At 41.9% G+C, this 20444-nt stretch overlaps 1 protein-coding gene across 1 annotated transcript in view; it reads right to left on the bottom strand.

Moving 5' to 3' along the window:
• CALB1 (calbindin 1) overlaps nucleotides 1-18218 on the bottom strand; it is a 29813-nt gene extending 11595 nt beyond the window's left edge. The window contains exons 1-5 of the mRNA XM_077351952.1: nucleotides 18010-18218; nucleotides 17420-17496; nucleotides 9736-9810; nucleotides 637-720; nucleotides 487-543 (exon numbers count right to left, since the gene is read on the bottom strand). Coding sequence (XP_077208067.1) covers nucleotides 487-543; nucleotides 637-720; nucleotides 9736-9810; nucleotides 17420-17496; nucleotides 18010-18091 — 375 coding nt within the window. The 5' untranslated portion in view covers nucleotides 18092-18218. The remainder of the gene's footprint in view (nucleotides 1-486; nucleotides 544-636; nucleotides 721-9735; nucleotides 9811-17419; nucleotides 17497-18009) is intronic.
• Between the last annotated feature and the right edge of the window lie 2226 nt (nucleotides 18219-20444).

The raw sequence follows: 20444 nt of genomic DNA, 5'->3' as shown, positions 1-20444 counted from the left end.
ACAGTCTGGGACTCCCACACCTGCAGTCTGAGATGCTAAAGTCCAAAAACAGTGGCCGTACGATGAGTTGTTTGTGTAGGGAACCTCTCTGTTAAGCCCAAAATGGCTTTAGCTGGAGTAAATTGACCAAAAGCCAATGCTAAAGCAATTTGCAGTTCCATTAAAGAGCTTCTTTGAAAGCAGAATTAATGACATCCAGTTCATGCTTTTGTATGCTTCAGAAGGAAAACAACAATACTAGATCTGAATACATTTACCCATCTGTCTAATCTATACACTATGGAAATTCCCTCTTTCCATGTCTCCAGTTAGTATTTCTGAGGTCCACTGGAAGCACTTTGCATCTCCTTTTGCTTCTTTCTCAGACAGAAGGAATTATTGTTGAATGAGTCCCTTCCACAATCATTACAAGACAATTTTGGACTGAGCTTTCAGAGTTAAGGCTGCATTTGGGTGGCTTCAATTGTACCATAGAGAACGTCTTACCTTAAGCTCTTCAGCATCCATATAGCCACTGTGGTCACTATCATATTTCCTCCATGTCTGGAAATGAGAAGTGAAGATATTTTTATTTCAAAAACCACAAAAAGATGTTTCTCATTAACTTTACAAAAAGGAGAGATTTGTGCAGCTTACCTGCATAAAGTCTTCACTCGATTTCAGCTGCTGGCACCTAAAGAACAAGAGGAAGTTTTCTTCTGTGGGTAAGATCTGAGCAAGCTGCAAAAGATTAAGAGGAAATATGTTTTTAATCCATTGTTAGATATTCAAAGGGGGAAAGACAGCTACTATAGCAGAAGGAATCATAAAGTTATTGGTGGTCAAGTTACTTTGGGAGCAATCCTCAACAGGGATTTTTGGGAAATGCTTCCCATTTTGTTCCTTGGAACTGACTCCCAGGAAGGCGTTCTTAGGAAAATTAGGATATTGTTTTATCAGTAGTTTGTAGGTCCTGGGCTCAGCACTCCCCCCCCCCCCCCAATCTCCTCTTCTGCAGGTCCCGTGGAAATAGACTGTAGTTATACAAGGACATGATAATGAAGCATTCCGTGTTGGAAGCCCCAGAGAAGGAACCAATATATTTGTGCAGAACTTGGAGTACATTAAATAAACACAGTGCTATGTGTGTATTTTTAAAAGGTCTGCCTAGCTGTTGTTGTTGTTTTTAAACAATAGGGTAACAATGCAGGCATTTTCAATGCAGTTTTCATTACTGAGAAGACTATCGATGGAAAAATATTTAATGATGCTTTCCCCCCAAAAAAGGATGAAAATAAAAGCCCTTCTTTTTAGAGGCGGCTTTCTCACTAATGGATTCAACAGCTGTGAACAATAGCAGAATGGGCGGGGGGGGGGAGGAGAGAGCGTGGATCCTCATTGTATTCCAAGGTTTTTTCATTACATTTTTGAGAGCAGATTATGGCTACGGATCTGCCACTTCTGTGGCAAAACAAGAAGGACCTCACGTCTTGCCCTGTGCCTCACAAGGGCAGCCCACCCTAACCTTGGAAATCTACATGCCTTTGTTTTTATCTTTTAAAACTATATTAAAAATCAACCATTAAGTATCACGGCTGTCATTAAACATTCAAGGAAACTTTCCATATGATTTCAATATTTGTTAAAAAAACATGTTGAGATTTGTTTGTTTATTTGGGGAAATTATATGCTGCCTTTAGAGTTTCCTGATCAAGGTGTCTTAGAAGTACAAACAATACCATATGCTATGGCAGGGGTGGGCAACCTGTGGCCCTCCAGATGTCCATGGACTACAATTCCCATGAGCCCCTGCCAGCAAATGCTGGCAGGGGCTTCTGGGAATTGTGGTCCATGGACATCTGGAGGGCCACAGGTTGCCCACCCCTGCAATATGGCATTCACACATCATGAATGAGCAGTATAAAAATAATACTGGCCAGAATCCAGTCAGGAGTGTCGTCATGCCAGTGACATCCAGGTGACACTCTCTTTTTTCTCTTGGTAAGTCTCCTCACCAGCCAAGTGATTGGCAGCTGGAGGGGGCACGGCCTGTCCGCCTCCTCCAGGGGACCTGGCAATGCTAGCTTGTGATGATAAACGGAAGGAGAAGAGACCAATGTAAGCCAATTAGAGTCCCCACTGGGGAAATAGGCGGGGAGTAAATAAAGTAGTAAATTAAGCTATAAAAATAATCATGGGTCCAGTAGGACCTTTAAGACCAACGACATTTAATTCTGGGTGTGTGCATGCACACAAAAGCTTATACACAGAATTAATCTTTGTTGGTCTTAAGGATGCCACTAGACTCAAACTTTGTGCTGTTGTTTCAGACCAATATGGCTTCCCACCTGGATCGAAAAAGCATTGTGTCTGTCCTTTTCAGCCTGGCCCCAGTTCCATTTTCCTTAAGGTAATTTCCGAACCTCTTCTCTTTATTTTAGCTTTGTAGCTGCAGCCTTTTAATCCATGGCCTTTTACTTTAAGGCACTTGGGTCATTGTTCTGAGCATCATTTTGAATGGGCCACGTCTTCCTTCAAAAATCATCTCACTTTTTATATTAAATGTTTCCAAGGGAAAGGGAGATGTGAACTTGACATTATTAAAATATTGGGTCATATAATGCTGGCCCTAAAGGCTTCATTTCTAAATCTACAAGAGGACTTGAAACAGATGCCTACATTTCATACATGGGAGCAAAATACACTCTTAACACTGAGGCAGATTAATACTCAGGCAAATGGGAATAACAGTCTTAATGGATTTCTTTCGTAATTGGGATTTTAAATATTGTATTTTCTGCTTCAGGCTAGATCAGGGTGAAATCGACATTCTGCTAAACATGTAATCCAGCTAAAGAATAAAGGCATTCTTTTGCATTAGTGTATTGCCAGAGTCTGATATTTATCATTGTAATGGGAAGACATTTTGCTGAAGACCAACTTTCATCCTCTGCCTATTTGAAAGTTACTGCTGTCAGACAGGGCTGAGGAGGACAATATGCATTCTCTTAAAGGAAAGGATAACAGAGGGAGACTTCAAAGGCTACCTAATTAATGAGCAAGACACTCCTTTATCACATTCTTTATTATCTCACTCAGCCTCCCAGAAGCTCTGAGCAATGTGCTTGCTTCTCACTTCCCTCGTTTTATCCCCATAACACTGGGAGGTAGGTGAGGCTACATGAGAGCGATTGGTCCAAAGTCACCTCCAGTGTCCTCCTCTGCAGTTATGCCTGTCTAAATCCATTGAAGTGTAACTCTCCTTAGGATAGAATTGCTAATAAGATCAGGGTTGAGTAGGGAGTTGTGCCTCGGTCTCCCCGGTTCTAATGAGACACATTAACCATTATATTTTGAGACCTTCCCAATACAGTCCCACTTGTAGCCCAATCCTCATAAGGTTTACTTGGAAGCAAAACAGCTGAAGTATGCTTCCTGCCCACTCACTTTGAGCATAGGAAACCTATGTTCTAAATGTTTTAAATAAAGGAGGTGATGTTTATTCACTGGTCCCTAGTCCCAAGCATTCAGAGAACTTCAGCCTTTCAAGTCCAAATATTGAAGGAGTATGATTACAGGTGGTAAAACCTACAATTCAGACATGGGTGTTTATGTCTCCAACTGCCTACAAAAATGTGTCACTTGGAAATGAATGGCAACGTGGAAATAACAATTTTGGAAGTAGTTATAGGAGTCAATATGTGATTTCAAAAGTTATTTCAAGGAGGGAGAACAGCATAAAAGTTGTGCAATATTTCCTGAAGAATGGCTTTATCTTTTTTCTGGAAGGCCTTCCATACCAACAGTCCATTAAAGAATAATCTACTCAGAATCCTAATTTATGTAATGGAGCTTACTCCCAGGAAAGTGTTCCTAGAATGGAATAATTCTGCGTATGACTGTACAGAATACCCATCTTTCACTGGTCAAGACAGAACTGATTTCCTGTTTTTTAGCCACGATGCAGAACTACAGCTGAAAACAATGATTCAGAACTGGACCAGCTTTAAAAGGCTTTCTTAGAAACAAATAAAACATTTTCCATAGGCAACAGAGGGGTTTGAGCCAGCGTGGAAAGTTTTAGAAGCATCAGGATAATTTCTATCCTATTAAAATTCTGAATAGGGTAGTAGGACACACAACGGATCCAGCATGGCTAGAGCATCAACATGACCTCAACATCAAAACCAACATAACCTCATGTCATACCAGTTTCGAGGTTTCTTGTCATAACAGGAGATCTTGGGAGAACCGTAGAGCATTGTGCCAATGCAGTGATATCACTGCTGGGATCATGCCAGAAATGACATCATAGTGTTACGATGCATGTTGCATGTCCCTGTCCTCCTAAACTTCCTTCCCATTACCAGAAATGAGCTGGCAATGGTGCTTAGTGTCGAAGCCGAGTGAGAAGCGTTTTTTTTACTCAGAGAGGGGGAAAAAACCCTTTTTTTATCAAGTGTTTTAAGTTGGCTCACAAACAATAGGACATCCTTGTGTCTGTTTTCAGTTCTAGCCTTTTGACTCCAACACTGTGGATTTTTCCTGGGCTTGCCCACAGTTCCATGAAGTCTTCAGAATACTCTGCTGGGGCCTTTGTTTTAGTTCCGAGACCAGGACTGTTTCTGCACTGGGAACTTCACTGCCTGGCTTCCATACAGGAGCACAAATCCAGGGTGGACAAGGTGCACTGGGCCAAATGCTCCCCTATGTGGGAGCAGGAGGAGGTAGGACAACCTGCCCCACCTCAAACTCCAGCCTGCAGCCCAGTGTGGAGCCTCCAATGCAGAAATGGTCCAGGACTAAAAACCAACTTAAGCTAACAGCACATTCTGTTCACATGCTGAAGCTCGGGCTGCATTATGACTTTTGTGGGCCCTAGGCACAAAATATCAATATCAATATTAAAATTATTTTTGATATAACTTGAAAAACTATTTTTCCATTTTAGGCAAAGTTTAACACATTTTTGTGAGGCCCTAAGCATTTCATTCTTTTTCTTGTGTGAGTAAAATAAATCAAACCACTATCTTCAACTGTAAATGTTCATTTTTCTCCTGATTTTAAAAGAAACAGAAACATTTTCATAGGCTCTAGGCCCTGTGCCTAGTACGCCTAATGGATAAGGCTAAACCTCATTTCATATTGGGAGCCTTTAGAACTTCTCAGTAAAATGATGCTTGACTGAGTTAGGCAAACTGGATTTCCTCTTGATCTGCAGGCAGGAAAAACAAATATTTTGTGGTCTGGGGTCACCCTGGCTTGTATCCTACCCCTCTGGTCAGTGGAATTCATAGCCTTCATCCAATGGCAGAGGCTCTTCCATAAGAAGAAGACATCATGTGCAAGGAGACAGCTAAGTGGATAGTAGTATTTCCCAGAATACAGCAGGTCCTGGCACTGCTCCAGAAACACACCTGTCCCAGATGGAAACCAGGGCACTAGCGCAGGTTCCACTTGGGACCAGATTCTGTCTTACTGCTAATAAAAGAAAAATTCATCTGATATACTAAAACTTGGGCGACACATGGTTACATTCCTGAACGGTTAATCCAGTATACTAAGAGAAGCCTGCTCAGTGTTATCAAGATCCATTTCCAATGGAACCAATCCACATCCATCAAGATATTCCACATAATGTCACAAGCCAGCATACCTATTAGTCAAGTTTTTCATGCATCCTGGCCTACTTGATACTGACAACCATCCGCTCCATTTTGGCACTGCCAACAGGGAGGAAAATCCAGGGGTTTACTGGGGTATCTTGGGCCAACAAGCCAAATATAGCTAACAGCAGCTAAATAACGCTGCGTTATGTCTGGACGGTGAGATTGCCAAGCATGGCTGTGTCAAAAGACAGGAGGCCTGGGTGAATCACAAACTGTACAGGCTTACAGTAGCCCAGGAGAGAGTTATTTCTAGAGTCATTTCACGCATCTATGCCCAAATGAGTTTTACTTTACTTTCACTATCTTATGTGGATTACTAAATGAAGCCTTCTTGATTTGCATTTTCTTTCTCTGGGTATGGAGGGAAAGAGGGAGAGAGAAACAGCTCTGAGGCTTTGACACATAATGACTTTACTCCTTGCAACCACATTTGAACATGCAATAATTGAAGCCAGAGTATGTTAAAAGGATGAGCTTTTGAAGCTCCGTTTCAATGTAACCAGTAGAGTGAGGAGGAGGAGAGCTTTTTAGAGGAACACATTGCCCATCCAGCTCTACACATTAGCCGGGGGGCATGGATAAAAAAGCACCATACTAATGTGCACTCTTGAAGATGCTCTCAAAACCTCCCCTCACTTAAGCAGCAGTGCTGAAAATATACTTTGTTAAGTCATTCAAGCAGCTCTTTGTCATTTCAATAGCTTTTATCACAAGACCAGTTAGATTTTGAAGATTTGGAAGCCAACTTTGTCTGGATTTCTCCCCCCTCCCCCAAGCCAGGAATAGAAGGCAAAATAATAAAAAATGAGAAGAAAAAGTTGGACTCCTCAGGGGCTCCTTGGGAATTCTCCTAATGCAGCATGCCAGTGAGCTAGCATTAAAAGCCAGGTATCTTAAGAGAGGCAGACAATGTCTGTAATATTGGGTCTGAATTGTGATTCTCTCACGTCCCACTAGCCAACAAAGGGTTAACAAATGGTTTTATTAATGGCCAACCAGTTATGCCGCTATGGAAGCGTACCTGAAAATGAACCCTGCATAGTTCAGTGAGACTTAGCCTCATGTAAGCATGCATAGGTGTGAAGCCTTAGGTCTAAAGGTAAAGGTAAAGGTATCCCCTGTGCACGCACTGGGTCATGTCTGACTCTTGGGGTGACGCCCTCTAGCGTTTTCATGGCAGACTCAATACGGGGTGGTTTGCCAGTGCCTTCCCCAACCTTAGGTCTAGGCAGGGCTGTTTTTGAGGCAGCCCTCAAAGGTACTCAATGCCAGCACCTTTTTCACAGCTCTCCCAAGTCCTGAGGGAGAAATAAGTGGAAATCAGTGCAACCTTATGCATGAGTATTGACACTATTTTAAAGTACTCATTCTAGACTTGTTGCCCCAACCACACTGCTTATAAAAATTGCTTTAGTTGCATTTGGCAGCTCCTGATGCTTTGTTTCATCTTTTTGAAAAGAGCGGTAACAGTGATGGGGTCAAATGCATATATTTTGTTATTTGAGGCTTTACTCCCATCCTTCATATTAATTATCTTTTTATGATCCTTTTTTTTGTGTGTTCTTTTTTTTTTTTTTACAATTGGAGCCAATCCCTTTTCATCACTGTGCCACCTTGAACGTGCTGTGCGCCTGGGCTTCCACGAGGCTAGACGATTTAATTATTAAATATAAGTAGACAATCCTTCAAGTTTAATTATAGTATTTTACATGCACAATTCCCATGAAGTCTAATTCTGTGCATGTTTGTTTGGGCATCAATATACATGAGCTCAATGTGACTGGCAGTGAATTACCTGTGCATAAAATTACCGTTTATAAGGCCCTGGCTTGTTACCAAAATATTCAGATTTCCATAAGGAACTGGAGACTTAACTCCCTTACTTTTTTACACTAACAGATACTGAGAATGTTCATCTATTCTACTGGGCCCAGTACAGTAGTCAAGATTAAACCCTGTTTAATACTACCAATACCACACAACAAGTGACAAGTGTAAAATCTAGGATCTACATTTACATTTCTCCTGTCCTGTCGAAAGGAATATAAAGCTTCTTCAGCAATCCGTGATCAAACGTATTTTAAACAAGAAAGGAAAAGAAGTGCCTCTTATTATTCAGTTTCACAACATCTTTTTAAAAGATTATGTTACCAGCTAACCTTTCAAAGACGACATGGTGCACCAATCCAACACACTGGCTACAACCCAGTCAAAATTCAGTGATTTCAGTGGGAGAGTTAAACATGTACTCAGCTCTCTCCAACTGACATAAACATGATTTATATATGTTGTACTTTGTCTGTATTATGCTCAACAACTGACAACAGGAAGAATAAAAACAACAATACAACCAACACCCTATGAAAAAGCAAAATACCAAATCAATGTCATTAGAAGCAAGTCTAAACAAATATCTCCAAGATCAGTAACACAGTCCTCAGCCAACTTACCTCCATTGAGGTCAATGTCACACTATTTAGGAATTGTACTGTGAATTTTGTAAGTCCCCCTGCATCTGCCATGTACCCCTGGCTGTATTTTGCTCTTCATATTGGCTATTTGGGGTTTGAGTTTTTCTCCCAGATGAAAATATGATCACTGCTATACTTTTTTAAAAAAATTGTAAGACTCTGTCACAAGATTAGTGCAGGTTTAATGGACCACCATGTAGGAAATGAGTATAATCTAGTTTCACTAGTGTATATTTAGCATACCGTGGGTTTTCCCTTCAGTATCAGTTTCATAAACCCTTAAGGCTAAAGAATAGACGTCTAATACTCTTACTGTGCAATCCTGCGTGGAGTTACACCCTTCTGTCATGGGCCTACAAGGATGTAACTCTGCTTAGAACTGCCTTGTTTATTTTCTTGCATGGGAATTTCTTTGCTCTTTGATTTAGCCAGGGCAATGCAAAACTGAAACAGGCTTCCATGTCGGATTGGGACCCATGAGCCATGTAAGCACTATATATCCCTGGTTGAACCCTCATGAAGCTTCTGTATACTGAATAAAACCGCTGATCTATCAAGGTCAGTATTGTCTCCTCTGACTGGCAAAGTCTCGGGTAGCAGTGTATGTATCAGCTGCTACCTGAGCCTTTTAAATGGAAATGCCAAAGACTGAACTTGAGACCTTCTGTGTACAAAGCAGATTCACTGCCAACAAGCCACAGTTCCTGGCTTTGTTCAGCTTCTGGGGCTGTGCTTGTAGTTACCGATCAGAAACTATGAACAGTACTCCAGTTAAGAAGTCCAATGATGTCAGCTCTGTTGGCACTCTGATGGCACTTGCTCAAAATCAAGGACACTCATCTCATCCCCTTTTGCTTCCCTTTTACTTTATAGAAAAGATGAAAATCACTAGGCATAATAGAAATTTGAAAAGTGTGTACAGGAGAGAGGAAGGGGATAATGAGAACTTTTTGTCCCTCTGTCATAATACCAGCTTTGTTTGCTGGGGAGCACAGAGGGACCTTACCTGGAGCAACCAGGTGGGGAAGCAATGACTGTAGGAAGAGTAGAAGGTCCCTGGCATTAGCCACAGCAGCAGCAGCAGGAAGGTAGGTGGAGAAACCATCCTTTCTGGTGAGTGCCTGGAGAAGCAAGAACTAGCAGCTGGGCAGGGCCCAGATGACTGACACATAATGGAGACTCCCCTCTCCAGGCAACAGGAAAGGGGGTTGGAGGTGGAAGGCTGGCATTCTGGGGAGTTCTTTAACTAGCAGTCTCAGTGTTGAAATTGCCTAAGTTCCTAAATGGAAAGTAGTGGCTACAAACGCATAGAACTACCTGTTCTCACAAGTGGAACAAAGCCATAGGCTTCAGCTGCATTTGAGAACATTTTAAATGATCGCTTTAAAAGAAATACCAGTCTCAAGATGATATCATTCAGTGAGGAATGGCTTGTTTTTCCATTGGTATTCTCAACACAACATTTCACAAGTTTGTCAGATCAACCAAGGATGTTTTCTCTGTAACATCCAAACCAAATCAATAGAAATATGTATAGCCTTCCTGAGTAAAAGCCAACAGTTACAAAAATATGCCTGAAAAGACATTTTAAAAATATTTTAAACATTCTTCCTTACCTCTACGATTCCTATCTTTCCATCAGAACTCTTCCCATACTGGTCCACAAATTTTTTCATTTCTGCGGTTAGATCCTATAAATTTAACAGTACAGTGTTATTTACTTGAACGAAGCACACTTAGAAAACTATTGGAGGGGGTCTACTCAGAGGTAAGTCACATGTTAACCACTGGGGCTTGTTTGCTTTTAGGAAAGAAGATTGTAAAGGTATAAACTACAATCCAAGGAAGGAAACTTTCTAAACAAATTCCCATGAAATGCACATAGCAACTTCCCAGTGAAGATTATTCTAAATAGTTTTTAAATATAGTGATTTGGGATTAAACAGGAACCAATGCTGCTAGTTCTGTCATATGTAGCATCAAGTTACATTCTGAGGTTTAAAAAGTCTAGGAACTTCTGAGAATCAGCTTAGAATCTCACCTTTCCAAATTCTGCATTTGTCATCATTTATGATTATGATATTTAAATATATATGTGTGGGTGAGAAAACTCAGGTTTCTTATTTTTATATCATCTGCCAGGAATAGCAAAAACCATTCAACATTATGTTTTTCCATAATTTACACTATTTAAGTGAGGATAGTTACAAGTGCATAGCCATCTTGATCTGTGGTCTTATTTAAAGATCAAAAGATGTCCAAGGTATAAGATTTTGAGAGTCAATGCTCTTTTTGCCAGAAGGTATCTATGGAAAGTAGCTTTGTCCTTTGAAAGCTTACACCCTAGAAATCATGTTGGCCTTTGAAATTCTACTGGGCTCAAATCTTGCCATGCTGTTTAAGTGAACAATCCAGAGATAATGTAGACATTTTCATCATGGAACAGATACCAGGAACATGACAACTTCTCATTTGTCAAAATGTGCATGTTGGGGTGGGTGGATTCATTAACATTATCACTTCTCATAAAACATGTCTGACCCCTGGCAACGTTTGTATGAGACAGTTCAAAAGAAGGCACGGCCAGGTCAGTATTCCCTTGTGCCAATCCAGCCATATGGAAGTAAAGTTAACATCTGCTTCCAAATGCATATCCCCATGCATCTTCTGGCCAAGCAGGATTGGTGAAAAATCTTTGCCATGCAGGGCCACAGTGCTAGAAAACTGCCAGTGCAATGCAGCAGGACAGGAAGCATCAGCCGAATTGGTCAGACATTGTGATGGCCTTCTCTCTTCCACTCAAATAGAAAGCAATGAGAAGATTATGTTGGTTTGCAGAGAGAGCATCTTGTTGGTAAATCTGATTGGCTGTGTGGCGCCACATTTACATGCAAGATGCTTTACTGCATAGGCTGCCATACTAAGAAGGCCCTTTCAGGGATATGTGTGCTTTAATACATTTTAAGTCACAGTGTATTAAGGAAATTATCTGTGAACAGGTAAGGGAAAAAGCTGGAAAGACTTTCCATGGATGCATGTGTCTCTTCTCCCAATGGCAATGTCCACATTTGTCCTAGTAAATGGTTAAAATGACTATGTCTAGATGGTTAAAAATGACTCTCATTTATTCATAAAATACTCAGAACAAAAACCAGAAATTCACAAATTTAAAATGAATGCCCAAGGTGTGTTGACTGCAGATATGCATGTGTGAATGATGACAATACCGGATGGATGTCGGAAAATGAGTATATACTTTCACATTCTGAAAAGGCTCTATCACATACAAATTGTTCTCAGCATTCAGCATTTATCAAAGTATCTCTGAATGCTCATATGTTGAGCCAAGTTATAGAATCATAGAATCATAGAGTTGGAAGGGGCCATACAGGCCATCTAGTCCAACCCCCTGCTCAACGCAGGATTAGCCCTAAGCATCCTAAAGCATCCAAGAATAGTGTGTATCCAACCTTTGCTTGAAGACTTCCAGTGAGGGGGAGCTCACCACCTCCTTAGGCAGCCTATTCCACTGCTGAACTACTCTGACTGTGAAAAACTTTTTCCTGATATCTAGCCTATATCGTTGTACTTGAAGTTTAAACCCATTACTGCGTGTCCTCTCCTCTGCAGCCAGCAGAAACAGCATCCTGCCCTCCTCCAAGTGACAACCTTTCAAATACTTAAAGAGGGCTATCATGTCCCCTCTCAACCTCCTTTTCTCCAGGCTGAACATTCCCAAGTCCCTCAACCTATCTTCATAGGGCTTGGTCCCTTGGCCCCAGATCACTGAAATATTGACAGCTAATATGATCACTGAAATATTGACAGCTATTAAACTGGCACCCCTGAAAGGAATGAGGGATGGGAATGGGATCTTTTTTTCTGCAGTTGTATTCACAAATCCCTGACAAAAGCACCCTGCCCTATCCATCAGTTCCACAGCAAGCCTGCCGACTTCAGTACTACAGCACACGCAGCATTTATTTTTATCAAGATGATTCCGATATCCTGAACGATGAAAACTGTGCTATAGACCAGGGGTAGCCAACCTGTGGTCCTCCAGATGCTCATGGACTACAATTCCCATGAGCCCTTGCCAGAAAATGCTGGCAGGGGCTCATGGGAATTGTAGTCTATGAACATCTGGCGGACCACAGGTTGACTAACCCTGCTATAGGCTATGTCACATGACCACATTGAGCTGCCTTATAATGATTCAGCTCATTGATCCATCAAGGAAAAGGAGCTGGAATATGAAAGAACACTTGTTCATGAATGAATATGAAACAGCCTTCTACTGAATGGGTCCATCAAGGTCAATGCTGTCTACTCAGACTGGCAGAAGTTCTCCAGGGTGGCAGGGAGAGGTCTTCACTAGATTTTGATTTCGATTGCATGTTTTTAATTGCATAAAAAGAGCAATAATAATAAAAAGGATAAATCTAAAGTTTAAGACAACAAGAAAGAGGGGGAAGAAAGAGAGGGGAAAGCAACAGAAGGAACAAGCAGACAAAAATCTTATAAAATATAGTCTTTCACATCCTCTGCCTCATCCTTTCAACTGAAGACACTGGGGATTGAACCAGAGAACTTCTGCATGCCACCTGGATGCTCTACCACTCAGCCACAGTCCTTTCGCTGAAAGTTGCTTTATAAGGATTCTTTTAGGCAGCTAAATTGAAAGGGTACAGAAGGAGCGACGTGGATGATCTGGGGCCAAGGGACCAAGCCCTATGAAGATAGGTTGAGGGACTTGGGAATGTTCAGCCTGGAGAAAAGCAGGTTGAGAGGGGACATGATAGCCCTCTTTAAGTATTTGAAAGGTTGTCACTTGGAGGAGGGCAGGATGCTGTTCCCGTTGGCTGCAGAGGAAAGGACGCGCAGTAATGGGTTTAAACTACAAGTTCAACGATATAGGCTAGATATCAGGAAAAAAATTTTCACAGTCAGAGTAGTTCAGCAGTGGAATAGGCTACCTAAGGAGGTGGTGAGCTCCCCCTCACTGGCAGTCTTCAAGCAAAGGTTGGATACACACTTTTCTTGGATGCTTTAGGATGCTCTAGGCTGATCCTGCGTTGAGCAGGGGGTTGGACTAGATGGCCTTTGTGGCCCCTTCCAACTCTGATTCTATGATTCTAAATGTCTGGTGCTATTTCTATGCTTTGCTTGGGTTTGTAATAGTGTGTTCATTTCAATGAATTTATGATGTTTTAGAGTTTTATCCATTTAGCTTTGTGATCTGCCTTGAGAAAGTTCTCCAGACTGGCTGGCCTGTATATTGTCTACACAAATAAAAGTATCAACTGCAACTGTAAACAAGCCCAAGAGTCACCCAGAATTCTTCCTGGGCACTTTTGCAGCACTGATGCACAATGGTTCTCCTAATTCTAATGCATTTTCAGGATTTGCCTTTCAGTTAGAGACTGCCGTAGGAGATATCCTTTGAATTCATTTTCAGACCTGGTTAGATATTTCCATCAACTTTACATTATTTTCTTGTAAAGATAGCATGAGAATCAGATGATGTGGTGCCTCTCCTTGCAAAATGGGAGTCACCTTCCCGAGTTACTAGATTACTATTCGTTATAGCATCATTGGCAGAAATTCTATAAGTATATATCAAAGACCGTTTATGCACTGGAGGTTTCATACCAGGCTGTAGGCTGGAGTTTTAGTCGTGGCATGTTGGCCCACCTCTTCCTGCACCCACACGGAAGAGCATTTGGCCTGGTGCCCCTCATCTGCCCCTGATTTGTACTCCTGCATGGGAGCTGGGGCAGTGAAGTTCCCAGTGCGTAAACGGTCAAACTGATATTCACAAAATCAGGCAACAGTAAAGGTAAAGGTAAAGGTATCCCCTGTGCAAGCACTGGGTCATGTCTGATCCTTGGGGTGACGCCCTCTAGCGTTTTCATGGCAGACTCAATACAGGGTGGTTTGGCAGTGCCTTCCCCAGTCATTACTGTTTACCCTCCAGCAAGCTGGGTACTGAATCCCAAAATATGAAACTATCCAACAAATGATAGAATATTTTTTCTAGTCTAAATAAAAGCCTTCTTGGCCCACCAAATGACATCTTCTTTTCCTACCGGTTTTTCACTCTCTACAACAGAGCTGCTTGGATGTCTTCTATGAATTTTAGGATGCTTTAGGATGCTTAGGGCTGATCCTGCGTTGGACTAGATGGCCTGTATGGCCCCTTCCAACTCTATGATTCTATGAATTATTGTGCTTAAAAATGATCTCAAGAACATATAACCAAATTCGAAAGAACTGCAGCACTGATTGTAGGGAGAGGCAACAACAAATAACCAAGCCTTCTATGGAGACTTAAAACCTCTTCATTTTGCCCTCGGCCATTTCTGGCTAAAATTCCCAGTGTTTCATTTAACTTTATTATAGCAAATGTTTAATTTTCCACCATGCCGTTCAGCCTGCTTCAAGGGACAATGCATGTGTGCCACCATCTGCACATGACATTTTGTTGCACAGACACATCAGAAAATCCCCAATAATCTGGGCCAGTGTTGGAAACAAATCCCCATGCAGGTTGAGACTGGAGTTGACTCTGGCACAAATATTTAGTTTGCAGAGAGGTGTTTTTTTTAATGGTATGTTGGAAAATATTCATCAACAATCCTGGACTGTCCATCTATTTTTTTTAAATCACCTATGATTTTAAATCACCTATGCAAATGATTCCCTGACAGCCACTTGTAATTCAGCTACACTTGATTCTTGAATGCATTAATTTGGTTTTATATTCAGCCCTATCACAAAGGCATGGTGGCAGAAATAATAAATATTTTAGAAGAGCAAAAGATTAAGCAATTAATATTTAAGATTGCGAGCCAGTAAATTGGTTAGAGTGTTGGACTAAAGTGACCCGACTTTGAATCCCCACTCTACCATAAAGCTCACTGGAGGATCTTGAGCCAGTCACTCTCCCTCAGTCTAATCTACCTCACAGGGTTGTGGTGAAAATAAAATGGGAATGTGGGTGACACTCAAGAGAAGGCCTATAGGGATTTTGTATGATAGTCTTCTAATTTTTTTTTTATATAACTAGGACTAGATCTGAAACCAATTTCAAATAGGGGGGAAATGGAGAAAGATTTTTCTAAATTACATTGGGTAATTTTTGTTCAAAGCTTCTAAGGACTTGTGAACAGAGGGGGTAGATTTAATAAAATTACTTCTAAAAATAAAATGATTAATCTCATTCTTGAAAGGATTTGCTTCTAATGACTGCAGAAGATGAAGTGAGCACACACTAGCAAAATGTATCTGATAAGTCAAGCATTCATTTGCAAAATAGTGACAAATTATTAATGCAACTTAATCACAACTTTTAAAGTTTTAATATGTTAGAATAAACATCTAGAAAGGATTGCTATTGAGATACAGTATCAAACCACAACTGTAGCTGAAACTCGTATTTTCAGTTGCCCGGTGAACTCACAGATTATTATAGAACAGCTCAAATGTATTCTAAATATGGACTAATCTTACAGAGGAAATGAATAAATATTTTAAAAATTCATAAACTGAATACTCTCCTATTTCATGACCCACTGCATTCTCTCATGATGGACTTTCACCATTTAAGATTCAAGGTTAAGCTTGACTTAAGAATTCATTTTATCCTGTTATTTTAAAAAAAAATTTAAGGAACAGGAGTTGTGGCTCGGTGGTAGAGCTACTGCTTGGCATGCAGAAGGTCCCAGGTTCTGTTCTGTTCCCACCATCTCCAATTTAAATAAAGGGTTTGTATTAGCTATTGTTCATGAAAATCCCCAAAACCAAAGGGAAATAGAAAAGCACTTAAACCTCCTCAAGGAAAGGTAATGAATATATGATAGTAGGAGAAATGAAGACATGCCACAGTATCCTATGATGTTCATTGATGTAACTGCAAAATCCTGTTGAATACTATATAACTTTACCCTGCTTTGTGAGCCACCATGAGCCAGCTAGTCCAGGAATTTGGTGGTATATAAATTTTATAATAAATAATAAAATAAATAGATAAAGGATTATGTTCTAGGCAATGTGAAAGATCTCAACCGGAGTCTCTGAGCATAAATTGTTATTTATTTATTACTTTATCATATGGCATGTGTGTCATTTAGATCAGGGATCCTAAGATTGCCTTCAGCCAGGCAAGAGACGTTTGGGGGTGTTTTGCCACTGCCTGCCCCATGTCATGGTCCTGATTTTCCTTGGAGGTCACCCTTCCTAGTGCTAGCCAGGGCCAACCCTGCTTAGCTTCTGAGATCTGATGGGATTGGCTAGCCTTGGCTACCCAGGTCATGTCAGAAAGTATCCAGGTCCAGACTGAGTAGGTCCCAGTGGTCTGATTCAGTATAAGGCAGTTTCATATTCATTAATGAACAAGTCTTCCTTCAAATTCCAGCTATTACTTCCCATCTAAGAGATCCTATTTCTTATTTCAATGAATGCAAGGACAATTAAAATGCTTTACTCCATTCAGAAACTTCTCTTGAAGCTCCTAAACAAGAAACCGATGTATTGCCCTTGTAAGGTCTCCAGCAAAACTTCTTATTCGCCTGTACAAGCCCAGGGACACCCTTCTTCATGCTAATGTTCCAGTTTCATGTGTTCAATTAATATCTAGTTAGAGCTTCAGCATATCTGTTTATTGGCCACCAAGGGGCAGAAACGTATTTCAGCCCACATATTAAGGATGTAGCTGACTCATTTTTAATATTCCTTCGCCCCATCTGCAAAATCCATGGAAGTAAACAATTGTTTCTGTACAAACAATACACTAAAGCAGGGGTAGTCAACCTGTGGTCCTCCAGATGTTCATGGACTACAATTCCCATGAGCCCATGAGCCCCTGCCAGCATTTGCTGGCAGGGGCTCATGAGAATTGTAGTCCATGAACATCTGGAGGACCACCGGTTGACTACCCCTGCACTCAGGAACATTTTTTTAAAAATTGTTGCCTTCCAAGGGTGATCGACTGCAGAACAAAGTGGAAGCAATTAAAAGTGACTTTTGGAGCAATGCTACACTTGGAAGTCTCATCTTATTCAATGGGGCTTACTCTCAAGAAAGTACCTCTAGGATTCCAGCCTTTGCTATCTAAGTCTCGCCAGATTTCCTGCGCTTGGATGCCAGCTCTATTCCATCCCGTCACGTTTTACTTATTAAGCAGGTGGGCAGCTATCGACGACAGCTACCAAGCTACTGGAGTGCACAGCAAGACATATCTTTTTCCGTGGAGACCATTTCTTTTTTTTTTTTCAATTGGGGAAAAAAATCTTGACCTACCAAGCCTGCTTTCTTTCGTGCCTGCTGCAGGTCCTGGATAAGCGCCTGCAGTTCCTTGCCATCCAAGTAGCCACTGCCTGAAATACAAAGAGAGAGCGAATGGCTGTTAGGGCGGTGGATGGCTTCTCTCACTCTCCTTCCCCGGCAGAGAATGGCATTTAGAGAAGATGCACTGGGAAATCACACATGTTTTGTCCCACTTCCCAAATGCTGAACACCGGGCTTTGGTCTTTCCTTTCTTTTCCCCCCTTCTCTTTCTTAAAAAACAACAACAAAAGGACTGGAGACGCTTAAACTTTTAAAAAGACGGGGTGGGAGGGAGGGCGCCCCGTCGCAAAGCAGCCCGAACCGAGCATGGTCCATAATCGCCCTTCCCAGCAGACGAGATTGCGAGTGTTTCCGTCCTTGGCGATGACAGGCAGAAACTTCTGGCGGGCGCCGGGCAAAGTTTCCCGCTTGCAGAAGAGAGAGGCAGGCGAAAGCGCTTCTCGCCGCTTCCTCTGCCTCCCCGAGTCTCGCCCGGCCCTCCAATCCCCTCCACCCCCGCTTGGGCGCCAAGGCGGGACAGGACAGGAAGGAGAAGGAGTCACCGTCAGAGTCGTAGTGGTGCCAGATCTCAAAAAACTGCGCTGCGGAGATCTCCGCTCCTTGCAGGTAAGTTTCCACGGCCATGTCGGGCGCCTGGGACGGGGCTGGCGAGAGCGGAGGCGAAGAGCGCGCCGAAGGGCTACTGTCGCTGCCGGGTGTCGCTGTCCGCGGTGCTGACGACCAGTCCAGGCGAGTCCTCGGCGCTGTTCGCCGAGCGCTCTCTATTTATCCGGTCGCGGCACGCCGAGCCACGCCCCCCCCCCCCCGGAGCTCGCCCCCTCTTCTGTTTTCTCTGTGCAGAGTTCCTCCTCTTTTGGCTTCCCTTAAAAGGTAAGGAGGCAGGCTGCTCTTCCAAGAAGCAGGGAGAAATCAGGCACTGCCTTCCGGGGTGGGGAGGGGGGTGTCCAAACGTGTTAATCGATAACAATGACGAAATGGAGCTGTTGAAAGAAAGGTCATCAGGATCAGCTCATTTTCTTTTCTCAGGAGGACCAAGTGGGTTCTCCATGTAGGCCCCCTGGATATGGTGCACCATGTGCACCCTGAGCTTTCTCCTGTGGTTATGAAGACCAATGGACTATGGGGATTTGGCTCAGCAAACACTCAGCGTCAGCCCCCTCCAGTTTGAGAATAGCTCAGATGGACAGCAAGGTGAAAGACCACTGAGACCTACCACTTAGAATAGACAGTTCTGACCTCCACAGACCAATGGATAGTCCCAATATTAGGCACCTTCATATGGCCATGCCATTACCCACCCTAAAGTCTTCAGAAGTAGCCCTCTTAGTAAAGCAAGACTCTCTTACTAGGCTTCCACTGGACTTCCACAGAATCTGGACACCACATAAAGAAAAAATTGAGTAAAAATGTTAAGCTGGGCAGTACTTGAGGGATCAAAACATATTCCATGCATATGTACGATGAATAATTAGATTTCAAAGGATGAGGTATGTGTACACTGGCAATTTACAAAGAGCTGAAATATTTGAGTGGAGAATCAGTTAAGGGTAGTTTGTTTTTGAAAGGATTTCATGGCAGGGAAGTTGGATCTAGTGGATAATTTCATATGTCCCAATGCTAAGTAATTATTTCACTTATGTTAATTCTTCCTGCATTCTGTCCTCTTACATCCCCATTTATATCTAGCAGCTCTGACTCATCATATCCACATAAGGTTAAGGTGCATACTGTACACCATTCACTGCACATTTGGTACAGTTGAGCTACCTTACTTATAATTATGGTAAGGAAATTAACTCCTTCGGCATACATTAACGGCAATGAAGGAATATTAATCTGTTACTGATCATAAGTGTGCTTGGAAGGAACCTTGTGTATGTGTCTTCATATTAATTTTGTGATGAACAAGAATTCAAGAGTAAACATACAGGCTCCATAAAATGCACATCCAGAGCTTTGAGTTGATTGAAATCAGTAAGAATCAAGTGTTGTTACATATCAGCACACATTAATAGTTATGGTTAACCCAAATCATTGTGAACTGCCATTATAGCATGGTAACTTGTTTAAAATGGTTGTTTTTATTCACATACTTCTCAATAATGTGCTGATCACAGGAGTCCCTGCAGGCCAGTTTTGGACCTATGATTGATAAAATCTCATGGGAAATTGTGGTGCTTAAATCCATGGCAAACCTTCCCCCATATTATTTACTGATTGAAAGCATCTGGGTTCTCTTACAGAGGAAGAGCTATGGAGCTATGCTCAGCCTCTCTGGAAATGCCCGAGAGAAGGACGCAGGCGGTACAAGTGTGTGATCAAGTTTGGTGGAAGGCTTTCTGGGACCAATCAGTATATTTAAAAGTGCAACGTTAGGGAGGGGGTGAAAGAAGGTACTGGAAGGTGAGAAAGAATGACAGAGTTGGCATTTCCATCATTTTTTGTCTGAAACAGGTCCCTTCCAATGAGGTGACCTTTTATATCTGCCAAGTATATTGAATTTCCCAGTACAGTGCAGAATTTCATCTTCTAGCAGAGTGTCCTAGTGGAATTTCAGCACTGAACCAGTTTCCACTGTCATCTTACTTGTTGTTGACATTGGTACAGCTACTGGCAGCTCACTATTCTGAAATAACACAGTGAACGCATTGTCTTCCATTGATCTCTGGGTTGGAACTTGGAAAAAGCAGGGCCAGTTCGGATCTCTTACGCTTGATCATCGTTAGACCGAAGAGTGAAACCTTCCCAGTACAAGTTGTTTGTTATACGTAGAGCGATGTGACTTCGTGCCTCACTTCTCACTTGAATATAGTTTTGACTTTGAAACAAAACCTTGTTTGGGTGTATGTTTTTGTGGATTTTGAATGCAAGTAGTTCTGCATTCTTTAATTGATTTAATCAGTAGATTAAATCAACTGGAGTTTTATTTGACTGATCAGTTAGGGCCAATTTTCATCAGTGAGGGTGACGCTCAATT

This window comes from Paroedura picta, chromosome 9 (genome assembly GCF_049243985.1).
Source record: "Paroedura picta isolate Pp20150507F chromosome 9, Ppicta_v3.0, whole genome shotgun sequence".
NCBI classification, from domain to species: Eukaryota; Metazoa; Chordata; class Lepidosauria; order Squamata; family Gekkonidae; genus Paroedura; species Paroedura picta.
This window is presented reverse-complemented; position numbering and strand designations above follow the sequence as displayed.